This window comes from Erpetoichthys calabaricus, chromosome 4 (genome assembly GCF_900747795.2).
Source record: "Erpetoichthys calabaricus chromosome 4, fErpCal1.3, whole genome shotgun sequence".
Classification (NCBI taxonomy): domain Eukaryota; kingdom Metazoa; phylum Chordata; class Cladistia; order Polypteriformes; family Polypteridae; genus Erpetoichthys; species Erpetoichthys calabaricus.
Genome location: NC_041397.2, coordinates 33,106,611 through 33,121,996, shown reverse-complemented (window position 1 = coordinate 33,121,996; position 15,386 = coordinate 33,106,611). Strand labels below are relative to the sequence as shown.

General features: G+C 42.8%; 1 protein-coding gene across 1 annotated transcript in view; it reads left to right on the top strand.

Moving 5' to 3' along the window:
* Nucleotides 1-1,590: 1,590 nt before the first annotated feature.
* Nucleotides 1,591-15,386, top strand: part of kl (klotho) — a 105,720-nt gene continuing 91,924 nt past the window's right edge. The window contains exon 1 of the mRNA XM_028799314.2: nt 1,591-2,586. Coding sequence (XP_028655147.1) covers nt 1,864-2,586 — 723 coding nt within the window. The 5' untranslated portion in view covers nt 1,591-1,863. The remainder of the gene's footprint in view (nt 2,587-15,386) is intronic.

Here is a 15,386-nt window from a genome sequence, read left to right as displayed (position 1 = left end):
AATCTTGACTTTAAGGCCTCATGAAAGTTCCATTGAGAAATGGGGTTGTAATTGTGGGGTGCAAAACCAAAGCCGTGTTATCCTACCAAAACTGTTCAGCCGATGGTAATGAGTTTGGCGTATGGTTTAGGGTTTTCCTTACTTATGAGTGAAAGCTACATTCCACATCATTGACTTAAAGGTAATGACGGGGGCTCTTTGTGGTGTGAAGGGGGACTGACAGAAAAGTGACACATCACTCAAAAACAGCGGTGTCTACTTTCACAAAAAAAAGTTGCATATCTACGTTATTGTTCATGCAGTTTAAATTACAGGCTTCATAGAGTTTCAAGAACTCATTTGGGAAGACGTATTGGGAGGACCAACACCACACAAACCAGGCATTACTCCACTATAGCTGAGTGGATCTTCCTGAAATTTTGGATTATATTACAGTTAACCAAGCTTAACATACAGAGTTTACATCTTGCCTGAAGAAGGGGCCTGAGTTGCCTTGAAAGCTTGCATATTGTAATCTTTTTAGTTAGCCAATAAAAGGTGTCATTTTACTTGGCTTTTCTCTACATACAGAGTTTATAGACTCTCAAAAGTTTCATCATGAATATGGGTCCAGGAGAAGTCAACAACATAAAACAGGACGTTTATCCCAGCCTTGATGTCAGTGATTTAATTATTCAATAAGATACTTTATTAATGTGGTATTAAACATCTAGTCATTGAACCAGAGTAAACTAGGACATACAAATATAGCTTTCAAGATTCCAGCCCCACATGGAGTTGCTACATTTATGGAATCTGATCACACACTGAAAGACTTAGCAGACATTTGTGATGATGGAAGGGACCTCCAGAAATGGCAAAAGGGTCAACATATTTAAAAAAATACACACAAAAAATGCTTTTTAGCTTAAAATATTACACAAATATATCCAGGAAAAGCCAAGTACATTGTCTGGTTTAAAACATTTTGGTAAATTTGCAGCGCTACCTAACTTACACAAGCAACAAGGTTTTCTTTACGGTACAACACTGGTCCGTTTTTAAAGACATATTTTTAAGCACGTACACGAAATTAAAATATGTAGTTTTTCAGAATAAAGGAAATTACGGGGAAACTGGCCTGCTGCAGGGTTTTGGGCCGACAACTCTGAGCTAACGAATAGAGGCGGAGACCCTGGAAACCCCACACAGCGACCTGCTCCGAGTTTCCCCATTACGGTGCCACTTTATATCTAGTGTCAGAATTTCAAATATACATTTTGTGTCCCTGAAGATCACCCATCACCGTTTTCGTTCTGTTCATTGATTTACTAAAACCTTGTGCACCGGAGTCGGGTTGCGCACATCTAGTCAGATCTGCGGTGATCCAACATAACACACGAGATTAAGGCGAGCACCTGCTTCGAGGGCTGCTGTAAAGTCACCTCCCGGCCTTCAAGTACAGTACGTGATGTTCATTTCAGTAAGCTGAGCCGCGCGGTGCTGGGCGCTGGGAATCTGCGCTGGGGATCCTCTGTAAAAATCACGCAGGTGAAAACAAACCAAATGAGAATGTAAGTGAATTAAACTGATTGCAAAGATAAAGGGTCACTGGGTGGCACGCGTGCCCCTTTGCGCCCCTCGGTGAGGACACCTGACAGTGCCTGGCAGTCCACCTCTGCCCCCGCCTTTATCGCCGCCCTGTCAGTGTCGCCTCTAAAGAGCCGCTGGGTAATTATTGATAGATGGCCCTGCGGGGCTAACATGCGCTTTGAGCAAACAGACGGGAGTTGAGTTCGCCTGGTGAGACGCGCGGAGTGGTGGCACCTCCGACACCTTCATTCTCGTGGGTACCCCCCACTTCGGACTACCGAGGCTCTGGAGATGCAGCTTTACTTTCTCGTGTACGTCTGCTGGCTGCAGGTGCCTTCTGCGCTCGGACACCCGGGGGACGGGGAGCGCACCTGGCTGAGATTTAACCAAATGCCCAAGCCAGAAGACGAGCTCTTCCTCTATGACACTTTCCCCCCGGATTTCATGTGGGCAGTGGGCACGGCCGCATATCAGGTGGAAGGAGCTTTTGAAAAGGACGGCAAGGGGCCTTCGATCTGGGACAAGTTCACGCACAGAGGCAACGGCACTTCGCCGAACGGGGATGAGGCCAGTGACAGCTACCATCAGCTTCAGCGGGACATCCATGCACTCTCAACACTGGGCGTCACGCACTACAGATTCTCTATTTCGTGGCCCCGTGTGTTCCCTACCGGACGATCCGACAGTTATAACCATGCCGGAGTGACCTACTACCGAGGACTCCTGAACCAGCTGAAAAAGATCAGAGTGCAGCCTGTGGTCACCCTATACCACTGGGACCTGCCCGACGCCCTGCAGCGCCAGTATGGGGGCTGGAGCAACCCCGTCGTCATCGAGCTGTTCAAGGAGTACGCGGACTTCTGCTTCAGGACCTTCGGGCAAGACGTCAAGTACTGGATTACCATCGACAACCCCTTTGTGGTAGCCTGGCACGGGTACGGCACGGGAATAGTTGCTCCTGGTATCAGAAGCGAACCCAGCTTACCATTCAGAGTCGGGCACAATCTCCTCAAGGTAAAAAAAAGTACAGAACGGGTAAAGCGTTGGTAAGCTGGTGGGCTGACCCGAGGGGAGTTGGGGGTCTTTCTTCAGCGCAGCCAGTTCACTGCTAAATTCGTTTTGCCTAATTTGAAGGGTTACAGGAGGAGAAATGAAGCGTAATCTGCACTGAGAGAATGTCATTGGGGAATTATTTCGAAAAGCAGCATGTGTGCCCGTGCAAAAAGGGGAGCCTTGCACAGTTACATTATAGTTCAATTATAAAGCGAACCAAGGCGGCCGTGTCACAGGGCTATAAAGAGCACAGCGCCGGCTTTATATTCTCTGAACCCGTTATTTAAATGCCCGTTAAGGGGCACATACTCGCTCGTACCAGCACATTGGTGAAAACTGGAAAAAATGCAGAAGGGCCAAGAAGACGCAAAATAAATGCGTGCATCTGAGATTACAGCGGTCACTGCATGCGTTGGTCAATGCGGGGGGCTGCAACCCCACCACTCGCTGTTACACCCGAAAATGCCCACTTTTAATTAAACACACACATACACTGTTTTCATACACTTTAGATTGTTAACTTTACAAAACAAGATTTAATTCAAAACTGGTCGGATGGCTGTGTTTTGCCGGCTTTGATATATGTAACGTCATGTCGGGTCTGAAATCAAGGATGCTACAGACAGTTTAACAAAAGAGTGGGGTCAACACCGAGATAATGTCATGTTATTAGTGGCGTCTCACGTTCACCTAAAGATCAAGAGTACGGCGTGTACTTGGTTTAGTTCTAACAGTCTGAACCTCCGAGGCAAGGCAAGAAACACAGCTGGGTTACCGCTGCCAGAGGGAGCTTTTTAACTACACATCCCACCCGGAGCCCGCGTTCTCCAGCGCCGGCACGCACCAATCACCGTCCGGGGCCACCCCTCATTTCCGTTCCCCCCTACTTCATTTCGCGCCTTTAATCAAAGAAAAGGATCCCGTCTAGAAATAAATGCAACTCCGAATCATATAAAGTCAATGAAACAAGTCGGCACTGATTTAAACCTAAATCAATCATGTGTCCGTCGAGAGAATTCGCTTATTAAAAACCCAGGAGAAGGAGCGAGATGCGGTGTGGGGGCATCGTTTTTCGCGAATGTGCAAAAATAATATCGGTTAGCCACTGATCGCTTTGACAATCCTGTTTCATTCAGCTCCGATCATTGCGCGATGCGCTAAAGGCCATTGTAAATGTGGGATTACTGAAGCTCAAAGGTGACCCCCCCTTAAGTTAATATGGCGGTTATGCGCTGGCAAACCTCCCAGAATTCGATTGTATCTGACAGATAGACAAACACAAACCTCGTGGGGACCATTAGAATGGTTCATCCGTGACGGGCCTCCCTCCGTGAGCTCTACAAGTAATATTGACGCCCCCGGTGCCGACTCCATTGAAGTTGGTTGAATCGGGCGTCAGTTTAGAAGTACTGGACGGGACGCCTGCTCATGTTACGTGTACTTCGTGCTTTCTAACAACTAGGCCTACATTTGCACTTCGCATGCTTATGGAAGACGGACGAGGACCCTAATGAGAACAAGGCGTTAAAAAGCCCACGGAGAGAACGAGGCAGGGGGCTCTGGAGCGGTAAGATGGAACTGCGCCATTCTCTTTAGTCTTCCAATTCTAAGAAACGCATACGCGACCATGATATCGTTCAGCTCCTCACAAAAGCGAAAAGCGTTTCAAAAGTAACGGAGCCGAGACATAGTGACCTGTTCTGGGCCACACAGAGAGTCAATAGTGGGGGCTAAAGAAGAAAAAAAAAACACGTCCGACTAATATGTTGCTGGAAATATGGCGTAGTGGATGAAGTTATTTGTTGTTAAATACAAGGATGCCAGTTCAACTCCTGCCTCTGAGCCACAGCTGTACAAATATGTGGCTGAACAGTCGCACCCTGTGTGTGTACTTGTGTAGGAAGCAGAAAGGTGCTACTGTATATAAAGGGTGCTTGGGAAGAAAAACGACATAATAACTAAGCAATACGTACAGTGATTAAGCCAATTGTTAAAATTATCACTATGTACAAGTCTTGCACGTTGATAATGTCTTCACATCCTACAAACAGAAAATTGAACTTCTTTCTCATCAACGCATTTCTTCCACTACTTTCAAGCTAGAAACTTTGCTAAAGAGAACCTGCCCAATTTTCCTCACCTTCCACCTTGTTCTATTCCACAAGAAATACTGATCAGTCTTGAAGACTCAGATAGCATCTCTACAATTTATAAAATTATTTTAAAGTCCCTTCCTTTCAAAGACCCCAAAGTATATTAGGGAAAGGATCTGTCACTTAATGTTTCAGAAAAGGAGTGGCAGGCAGCCAAGAACAGAATACACTCGAGCTCCATATGCTCAAAGCACTCAGAATCATTCAAATTTAAACCTTTTTTGAAGTGCAGTTATCTTATTTAAAATTGTCCAAAATGTTTCCATGGCAAGATTCAAGCTGTGAACACTGTAATCGAGCTCCAGCCTCTCTGGGCCACATGTTTTGGGCGTCCATCACATGAACATCATTTTGGACACAAGTGTTGAATGTCTGTCAGACAGCCTTGGTGTCACAATCCCTCCATTAACAGTTGTGTGTGTGTGGTGGATTCCCAGAGGGGCTTAAGTGGAGAAGGACAAACAAATCATAATAATAATAATAATAATAATACATTTTATTTATATAGCGCCTTTCCCATGCTCAAGGCACTTCACAGAGTTTAAGATAGAACGGCAGCGTATACAGTATATAGCATTGTACTAAACCAGATAAATAAATAAAGAAGAGTAAGACAGTAAATGGGCGGCACAGTGGCGCAGTGGGTAGCGCTGCTGCCTCGCAGTTGGGATATCTGGGGACCTGGGTTCGCTTCCCGGGTCCTCCCTGCGTGGAGTTTGCATGTTCTCCCCGTGTCTGCGTGGGTTTCCTCCGGGCGCTCCGGTTTCCTCCCACAGTCCAAAGACATGCAGGTTAGGTGGATTGGCGATTCTAAATTGGCCCTGGTGTGTGCTGGGTGTGTGTGTGTGTGTTTCCTGCGGTGGGTTGGCACCCTGCCCGGGATTGGTTCCTGCCTTGTGCCCTGTGTTGGCTGGGATTGGCTCCAGTAGACCCCCGTGACCCTGTGTTCGGATTCAGCGGGTTGGATAATGGATGGCTGGAAGACAGTAAATTCAGAGAAAAGTCTAAAAGACAACATAATTGATGGTCTCGCACACACGCACAGGTCACATGAGCATCTTGACAGAGAAGTAAACTGAGAGAAAGGTAATAAAGTCAAGTAGAGCTAAAAGCCTTCCTGAACAGATGAGTTTTGAGTTGTTTTTTGAAAGAATTCATGGAGTCAGCTGACCTGATTAATTTCGGTAGGTCATTCCAGAGTCTGGGCGCTATACAGCTGAAGGCCCTGTCACCCTTGGAGTGTAGATTAGTGAGGGGCACAACAAGGTTGCCAGAATCAGAGGACCTTAGTGTGTGGGCAGGCACATAGTGATGGAGAAGGTCGCTGGTGTAGTTTGGCGCGAGGTTATTTAAGGCTTTGTAGGTTATTAGTAGGATTTTATATTTAATTCTGTAAGACACGGGGAGCCAGCGAAGATGGAGCAGGATGGGTCTGATGTGCTCACTGCTGCTGGTCCGTGTAAGGACTCTTGCAGCCGAGTTTTAAATAAGCTGGAGCTGTGATATAAGATTAGAGGGGCACCAGCCAGTAGGGAATTACAATAATCGATGCGGGATGTGATAAAAGCATGGACAAGTTTCTCAGCATTAGAAAAGGAGAGGAAGGAGTGAACACGGGATATGTTACGGAGGTGAAAGTAAGAAAGTTTCTTAATGTGATTTATGTTGGCGGAATAAGAAAGGGAGGAATCAAAAATGACACCAAGATTCTTTGCAGTAGAGGCAGGTCTGATGAGATCACCGCCAAGTTCACTAAGAAGGAGCTCATTTTATTAAGTTGCACTTTAGTCCCAATTTGCAGGAGTCCAGTTTTGTTACAGTTTAAATTTAAAGAGTTCTGCTCCATCCAGGTTTTAATTTCACTAAGGCAGGTTGTGAGCTGAGAGAGCTCTGATGAAGTTCCACTTTTGACATTGAAATAGAGTTGAGTGTCATCTGCATAAAAATGATAACCCAGTCCACAGCTATGGATAATATGGCCAAGGGGAAGCATATAAATACAGAAAAGCAGAGGGCCGAGGACAGAGCCCTGAGGAGCTCCTTGTATGTCAGGCGCTGTGCTGGACCTGCTGTTCCCAAGACTAACAAACTCTCGCCTATCAGTCAGATAGGACTTGAACCACTGGAGGGCAGTGCCAGAGATACCCAGCATGTTCTCCATTCTGGACAGTAGAATGTCATGTCTGACCTGAGTGTCGAATGAACTCACTACCAGCATGTAGACTTATCTTACTCAACTGGAGGAATCCCACCCCACCACTTGTAAGTCACTGGGTATCTGATGTTCTTTACTATTTGAAATTGGAAAAAATCAAATTGTCACTTAGTGCATCTGTTAAAAACATTTTAAAAGTATGCCAGGATCTAATCAATAACATTTTAGAAGAAGCTTCCATTTTGGGGAACAGGATGATACTCTTCCTTTCTTGTTGCTTTTATTGAGTAGCTTTGGTTGTTGGCTCTCCACTCTTTCTCTTGACTTTTGTGTCACTTTGTAAAGTTTGACTTGATTGTATGGAATGTTATCTGCCTCTAATTAAAATCAATTAAAAAATAAAAAATATCCATCCATTTTCTAAACCCACTAAAGCAGAGCAGGATTGGGGGGAAGCTGGAATCCAGTGGGCATTGTGCCCAAGGTGCAGACAATCCCACCGCAGGGTGGACTCACACACACACACACTCCTCAGGGGCCAATTTAGCAGTGCCAGCCCATCATTTTAATCAAAAGCTAATTATTAAAAGCCCAAATATATAAAAGAGCTATGTGCAATTCCATTTGCTTAGCCATAATGATTTACTAACGGTAGAGTAGACACAAAAGGCCCCCTATAAGATTGACAGCAATATGGCAGACTTTTCCAGCTGAGCTCTCGCTAGTGTGCTGCACAGCTTGACTTGTGTGGCTGGGTTGTCGTCCTTCTTCACATGTCACCTCCCAAGCTTGGCCCACAACTGTCTTAGCCCGTTAAGTCAAAGGAGCTCAAGTGGCTAATCAGGTCTCTGACTGCGAGGGGCCTCTTCTATGTGTCATCCTTGTTCAGCCTGAGCCTTGGTACGCTTGTCCTCTGGGTGGTTACTTGGTTGTTGGTTTGTGATGTCAATTGTGCAACTCCTTACAAAGTGGGACCAAATGTCAGCACAGTGTCCACGATCTGCAGATCTGCTTTCAGATCCTTGAGTTTGTTGGTTTTGATTTGTGATTTTCAATACTTTAGCCCCGACCTGAAGACTGAACTTGGCATTCCTTTTTGGCTTTGATGCTTGATAGTTTGCTTCTTTCTCACAATCGGCCGCTTTGACTTTGTTATTCCTCTCCTGGAGCAGAACATTTTGAGAGTGTGGCACTAAGGCTGTGCTCATGTGACACTGGACAGACTGTAAAAATGAATTTCTGAGTCAGAAATTGCAAGTGAACGCCCCACAAACTCAGTCCTCTGAGTTAGACAATTTGGAGAGAATTAGGGTACCTGAATTCTTCATTTTGTGACATAATGCTGACCTTTCACCTTAGCCAACAGACTCCAGACAGGTGACATAAACTGAAGTAATTATGTGACTTTTAAAACAAATTGGATGATGATTTACAGTTGGTGTGTTGTAATAATACTTACGAGTTCAATTACACTGGTCTGCAAAAAAATATTTTTTGTTTGCTACTGGGAACTTCAGAGCAGGGGGGTATTTTTCGTACGTCGCTTAAACCATCCGAGATCAGGTGCCTCATCTTGAATGAGTTAATGCCAGTGAAACTCATCCAGATAAGTCAGTTTTTCAAACGCAGCCGTGCATTAGATTAGTGTAGCTGGATCTAATCATACGAGATGAATACGCGCCCGCGCTGATTGAAAAGCCCATATATATTGAGTCTAGAAAACATGATCAGCAAGTCTTTGATAGGCTGTAACAAAATGACGAAAGAACGGGCGCATTTTTTTTTTCACACACGCGGCGCAAGACCTTTTATTCGAAGGACACGAAGAATTTCAAGATTTAATATGCACAAGGGGTAACACTACAAAAACAGCCCAGACCAGAAAAGACGGCTGGCAAAAAGTGGCCGAAAAAATTAAACGCTAAGTAGTGTACATTGTACTTACTGAATGCAGCGTTTCATTTCCTATGTGTCAGATTAATTATTATTTAATATGTCATAATTCCAGATCAATATATACTTCAAACTGGTAAATATTGGTATATAACTATTTAAAGAATTGTTGACATAAAGAATCATATATAATATAAAAAACATTAATTTTAAAGCTAATAAGGAGGCAGACAAGCAAAAAACAGGTGGAGGTCCACGCGGTCTAGACCTAACCCCTGCAGAAGAGTTGGCTCTCCAGGAAAATGCCCATCGCCCTGTTTCTGAGGGCATTCCAGGAGGAAGCTCCTCCTCAGAACCAGCGGCAGGAAGCAGTGGTCACTTCATTTCAGGTAAAGGATGGTCATTGCATATTTGTCCTCCATGTGTGCTATAGGTATGTTCCCTATAGCCCTCTTTTTTGTTGGGTCAGTTGCAGGGAATGTCATATCCCTTGAACCTGTGTCTGACCAACGAGATGTTAACGAAGGTCAAATATTTGATGAAGACACTGTGTCTGATTATTCATCAGGAGGAGAGGTACATTTTCCAAATAATGTTTGATCAAACTCCACTCTGATCAGTTCCATGTGCCCCAATCACATTTGGAAATCCTGGTAATGAGAATGTTAGGCTGATTGTGGGATTCTTTATGGAACTGTGGGTGTTTTAGCCTGTGTATTACCTACCTGCAATGGCATGAAACGGCTCTTTTATTGTCTGCACACGCAGGTGTCCAGGAAACACAATGAAAACCTGAAGGAAATGTTTCAGAGCCAAACAGACTTTACGAATTGCCTGGCAAACTGCACTTTTCGATAGATGTTCCACATCGCCTACAGTATATAAAAAAGTGCCGCTTGCAAGAAACCTCAAAGCAATGCCTACTGTCTGTGTGGTTGTGAGAGCCCGACTTCGCCGAGTTTGACTTCGAATATACGTAGCTAATAAATCTTTGAGGTACAATATTCCCCCTCAGCTAAAGCGGTATCTTTCGTACAGAATTTTCTCCGGGGGCAATAAAGGATGTTGCCGATCGCGCAAAACCCTCTCTGTATGAAATTCTCTTCCTATAATTTGCGCACCAATATCAATTGGTCGCTCATTCATGAACGGCGAAGCCATGACTGGATGACTTCCACGCACCGTCACTGATCACGTGTGTAAACTAATCCTTGTTTACGTAGAACAAACCTGCTCCGAGCAGGTTTGCGGATTTGGATGTGTTGCTATGACAACACTTCCAGCAAGAGTTTCAAAAAAACCGACAGATCCAGGATCAGGCCAAATCGTCAACAATTACATCCGGCTAAGCGAGTAATCCACATACGAAAAATACCCCCCAGCTCTTTATTAAGTTGTTTACACAGAATTAAGCTAGCACGTCAGGTTTTTGAGATACACATCATTGACGTTTTGTCACTTTTGAATATCAATATAATATATCAACACAACATCTAGAGTTTGAACTCTGTCCCACCAAAATTGTTTGAATGTGTTTGTTCTGAAAACAAACCAGAAGACGATACCAGAGTCACGTTAAAGCATATTTATGTCAATTTACCTCAATATAAAAGTGAGGTCAGCATGCCCAAAAATGTTGGAGGCACTCGCTTTTACACTTGTACTGCACATCCGTCTCTCTTTGCAAGAACCAACAGTACTCACCCATCATGCTCGGAGTGAATTTTTCCCGATATCAGTTTTCCCACACCTTTATATCTTGATTAGATCTTTCCCTATACTCACCGCTGACATCGTCCAGATTTGGTGGAAAAAAGTCGAGATGAGAATGTAAAAAATGCGTCTTCAGTGACATTCTGGCTCCCGTAAGCTGATACGCTTTCAGCAGGTTCTCCACAAGCTCAGCATATTTCTCTGCTCTGTGACTGTCAAGAAAATTCTGGACAACCCGCAGGAATGAGGGTACTGATTCAGTGGGCTTCAAGTTTCCTTTTGAACTCATCGTCAGGCATCAGTTCACAGATTTCAGGGCCAACAAAAACACCTTCCTTAATTTTGGCTTCACTTTTCTCGAGACCAAACCTATTTCTTAAATGCTGAAAAGCTTCGCCGTTTCTGTCCATTGCCTTGACAAAATTTTCAAAGTAATGGCGAACCTAATGAACAAAATGACCTGAAATGCAAAGTTATGTTTAACAGTAAAACCTCGACCTACTGCACCGTCATGTCTGAGTTGTGTCATTATGCTTTAGAGTCATATAAGACCTGGTAATCAGTAACAAATATTTTTTTTGCTAATTAAAAATTAATAATTTTTAAATAAAATTAATAATAACAAGGTAAACAACTCACAGCTGTTAGTAACATGTGGCGAAATTATTTATGTTAATGGCATCCCTAGTGGAATTACCGGTATTTATCAAAATGTTTATCCGCCTTTACTGACCAGTCACCCTAGTTGTTTAAGACCTGGAACATCATAATTAAAAAAAACAGGACGTGCTGGACGAAAACGGTTTTCACATTTGGAGTTTTATATATGCATCACTCATTTAGACCTCTTTTCGTTTTATGGTGATGAGTGTGTCAAAAAATCCAAATTATTTCCACTGTGATTCAATGTTTCATAACTTTCAAAGGGGTAAGTACTTTTTACTTTTTCTAGGTGTTATAGATATGTTGCATGGCAAGGATAATTGTTTTTATATTTTTGTGGACTGTTCTAATCAGACACGCAAGAACAAATTTCATTGTACACATGACAATAAATAAAAGTTGACATGACTGTAGATGTTATGTCTTTAGCATGTCCTAATAGCAACATAGAAAGAGAAGCTGAAATGCAGTTCAAGATATCTTAGAATGACTTCATGAAAAGTGTTTACAGTTGGGCTTTCTATTATTGTAAGATATGAAAGTGGAACATATGATATTATTTACCTTGATTTTCAGAAAGCATTTGATAAGGTGCCACATGAGAGGTTGGGCATCAAATTAAAAGTAGTGGGAGTTCAAGGTGATGTTTGCAGATGTGTGCAGAATTGGCTCAGACACAGGAAGCAGAGGGTGATGGTGCAAGAAACCTTGTGAGAACTGGCCTATGTTAACGAGTGGTGCTCCACAGGGGTCAGTGCTAGGGCTAGTGCTATTTTTAATATATATAAATGATTTAGATAGAAATATAAGTAACAAGCTGGTTAAGTTTGCAGATGACACCAAGTTTGGTGGATTGGCAGATAATCTAGAATCTGCTGAATCGTTACAGAAGGACTTGGACAGTACACACGCTTGGGCAGATGAAATTTAATGTAAGTAATATAAAATATTACATGTAGGAGGTAAAAATGTTAGGTTTGAATACACAATGGGAGGTCTGAAAATTGAAAAATTTATTTAGAAGTGGTAGTGGACTCGATGCTATCAACTTCCAGATGGTGTTCAGGAGCCATTAAGAAGGTTAACAGAATATCAGGTCATATAGCGCCCTGATGTGTGAGGTACAAGTCACAGGAGGTTCTGTTCAATCTTTATAACGCACTGGCAAGGCCTCATCTGGAGTCCTGGGTGCAGTTTTATGCTCCATTTTACAAAAAGGACATACTGCAGTGCTAGAAAAAGTCCAGAGAAGAGCAACCATTCTGAGTCCAGGGCTACAGAGGATGAATTATGTGGAAAGTTTAAAAGAGCGGAGCCTTTTCAGTTTAAGCAAAAGAAGATTAAGAGGAGACATGACTGAAGTGTTCAAAATTCTGAAGGGAATTAGTCCAGTGGGTCCAGACTGTTATTTTAAAATGAGTTCATCAAGAACACAGGGACACAGTCCAAAGGTTAATGTCATAAAACCATTAGGAAGTTTTTCTTTACACACAGAGAACCACAGACACATGGAATTAGCTACCAAGTGATATGGTAGAGAGTAGGACTTTAGGGACTTCTAAAACTCGACTTGATGTTATTTTAGAAGAATTAAGAGGATAGGACTGGTGAGTGTTTTTGAGCTGAATGACCTGTTCTCATTTAGATTGTTCTAATGATAGATAGTACTTTATTTGTCCCAAGGGGGAAATTAAATTTTTTACAGAAGCTCAATATGTTCTGCTTCAAAAGAGACAGATTGATTTTTAGAGTTAAGGGATCAGAAGAAGAAAGCACAGTCAATGAGAATCCATAGTCGTAACCAACCAAAGTCACACCACATGATTGTCATGTTTAAAATGTTAAGCAGAAATCAAAGACCCTAATGCCAGAAAGAATGTTCAGTAACCAACAAGAGTTTAGAAAACCAAGAAAATACACAAACAGCATTATTATCCAACACTTGGATGGCTCGAAACCATCAAGTGCTGGTCTTTAAATGATCACACCAATGATGTCACGCATGGGGTGTGTGGGTAATTTGCCATACTGATGGCTGATGCAACTTCAGCAAAATAGTAACGCTCATGAAGAAAACAAAATGGCATTGCGGGAAGATGTTGCAAATGTTCAACATTTTTTCAGAAGCATGTTAGAAATAAACTAATGCCAGAACCACAGAATAGACTTACAGATTGTTCTGATTTTTTCTCACAAAAAAATGAATCACACACAGTTAGAACAGAACACGATAAATATTATAACGAACAACAGCCACAAGTCAAATACAAAAATTGCAAAAAGGAAGAAAACTGTGAATTTGGCTAAAGACAAATGAGTAGTCACCGTGAGGCATTATGTAGACATATTGCTGTAAGCATGAAGGAGCCCTAGTAGCGTTTCTTTACACACTTCTGCTCAATGTTTTGCTGGCTAAAAGTCCTTAATCTTAGTGTGTCAGACAGAGGACGTGCAGCATTGTTCACAGGGCACTCACCTTTGTCTTCATTCACTTTTCCGCTACTACCTTTAGTGGTTCAAGAGTGTATCCCATAACTGAGCCAGCCTGCTTAAGCAGCTTGCCATCACATACCACAAATGTGGTTCCCACCACAGATCAGCAGAGACCACCGTTAAACAGCTTTGCAGCTGCTGTTGGTGCCAAATCTTCACTTGTGCAACCTTTGGCACTGCCTTCACACACATCCCCACTGGAGTGCAAACGTGGGTCGTCAGACTACACTTTTATGTACAGTTACTGTATGTGTTGTAGGTTACCATTCTCTTGGAATTGATATTCTAATGTGCCTGAAGCAGAAGAAAAACAAAATGACAAAGTGACCGAGCACACCATTAGAAGTTGGATGCAGAGAAACTCTTCATGACTAGGAATTCAGTAGGCAGGCGTAGATGGCCAGCTCACTCTTCGTAGTTTTAGTTTCTAATCTGGCATGGGCTCTTGATGGAATTGATGGAGTGAGACATTGAGCTTCTGCATTTATGTGGTTTTATGTGTCCCTCTTGGACACTGGGATGTTGCATTATGGATGCCATTCTCCTCTCATGTTCCGGCCTTGGGACCTTTGACTAACCCTGGCTAGGCAGGCCTTGTGTCCTCCAATCTCCTGCTAATATGAGTGTTTCACTCAGCCAGACTCATAGCAGGCATCTAGTTTGTAGTTTGTACTGCTTCTCACCTGGTTTTCTCTGAGTAGAACAGGGATAACAAGAAACATTTTCCAAATGGAAGTTTTTCTAAACATGTGCTTTAGAACATTAGAACACTCTAGACGAGAACAGGCCATTCAGCCCAACAAAGCTCGCCAGTCCTATCCACTTATTTCTTCCAAAAAAACATCAAGTCGAGTTTTGAAAGTCCCTAAAGTCTTACTGTCTACCACACTACTTGGTAGCTTATTCCAAGTGTCTCTTGATCTTTGTGTAAAGAAAAACTTCCTAATGTTTGTGCAAAATTTACCCTTAACAAGTTTCCAACTGTGTCCCCATGTTCGTGATGAACTCATTTTAAAACAACGGTCTCGATCCACTGTACTAATTCCCTTCATAATTTTAAACACTTCAATCATATCACCTCTTAATCTTCTTTTGCTTAAACTGTAAAGGCTCAGCTCTTTTAATCTTTCCTCGTAATTCAACCCCTGTAGCCCTGGAATCAGCCTAGTCGCTCTTCTCTGGACCTTTTCTAGTGCTGCTATGTCCTTTTTGTAGCTTGGAGACCAAAACTGCACACAGTACTCCAGATGAGGCCTCACCAGTGCATTATAAAGGTTGAGCAGAACCTCCTTGGACTTGTACTCCACACATCGTGTTATATAACCTGACATTCTGTTAGCCTTCTTAATGGCTTCTGAACACTGTAGGGAAGTCGATAGCTTAGAGTCCGCTATGACTCTTAAATCCTTCTCATAAGGTGTACTCTCGATTTTCTGACTGCCCATTGCGTATTCAAACCTAACCTTTTTACTTCCTATGTGTAGTACTTTACATTTACTGACATTAAATTTCATCTGTCACAAGTCTGCCCAAGCCTGTATGCTATCCAGGTCCTTCTGTAATGATATAACGGATTACAAATTATCTGCAAATTCACCTATCTTGGTATCATCTGCAAAATTAACCGGCTTGTTACTTATATTCCTATCTAAATCATTTATATATATTAAAAATAGCAGCGGCCCAAGCAC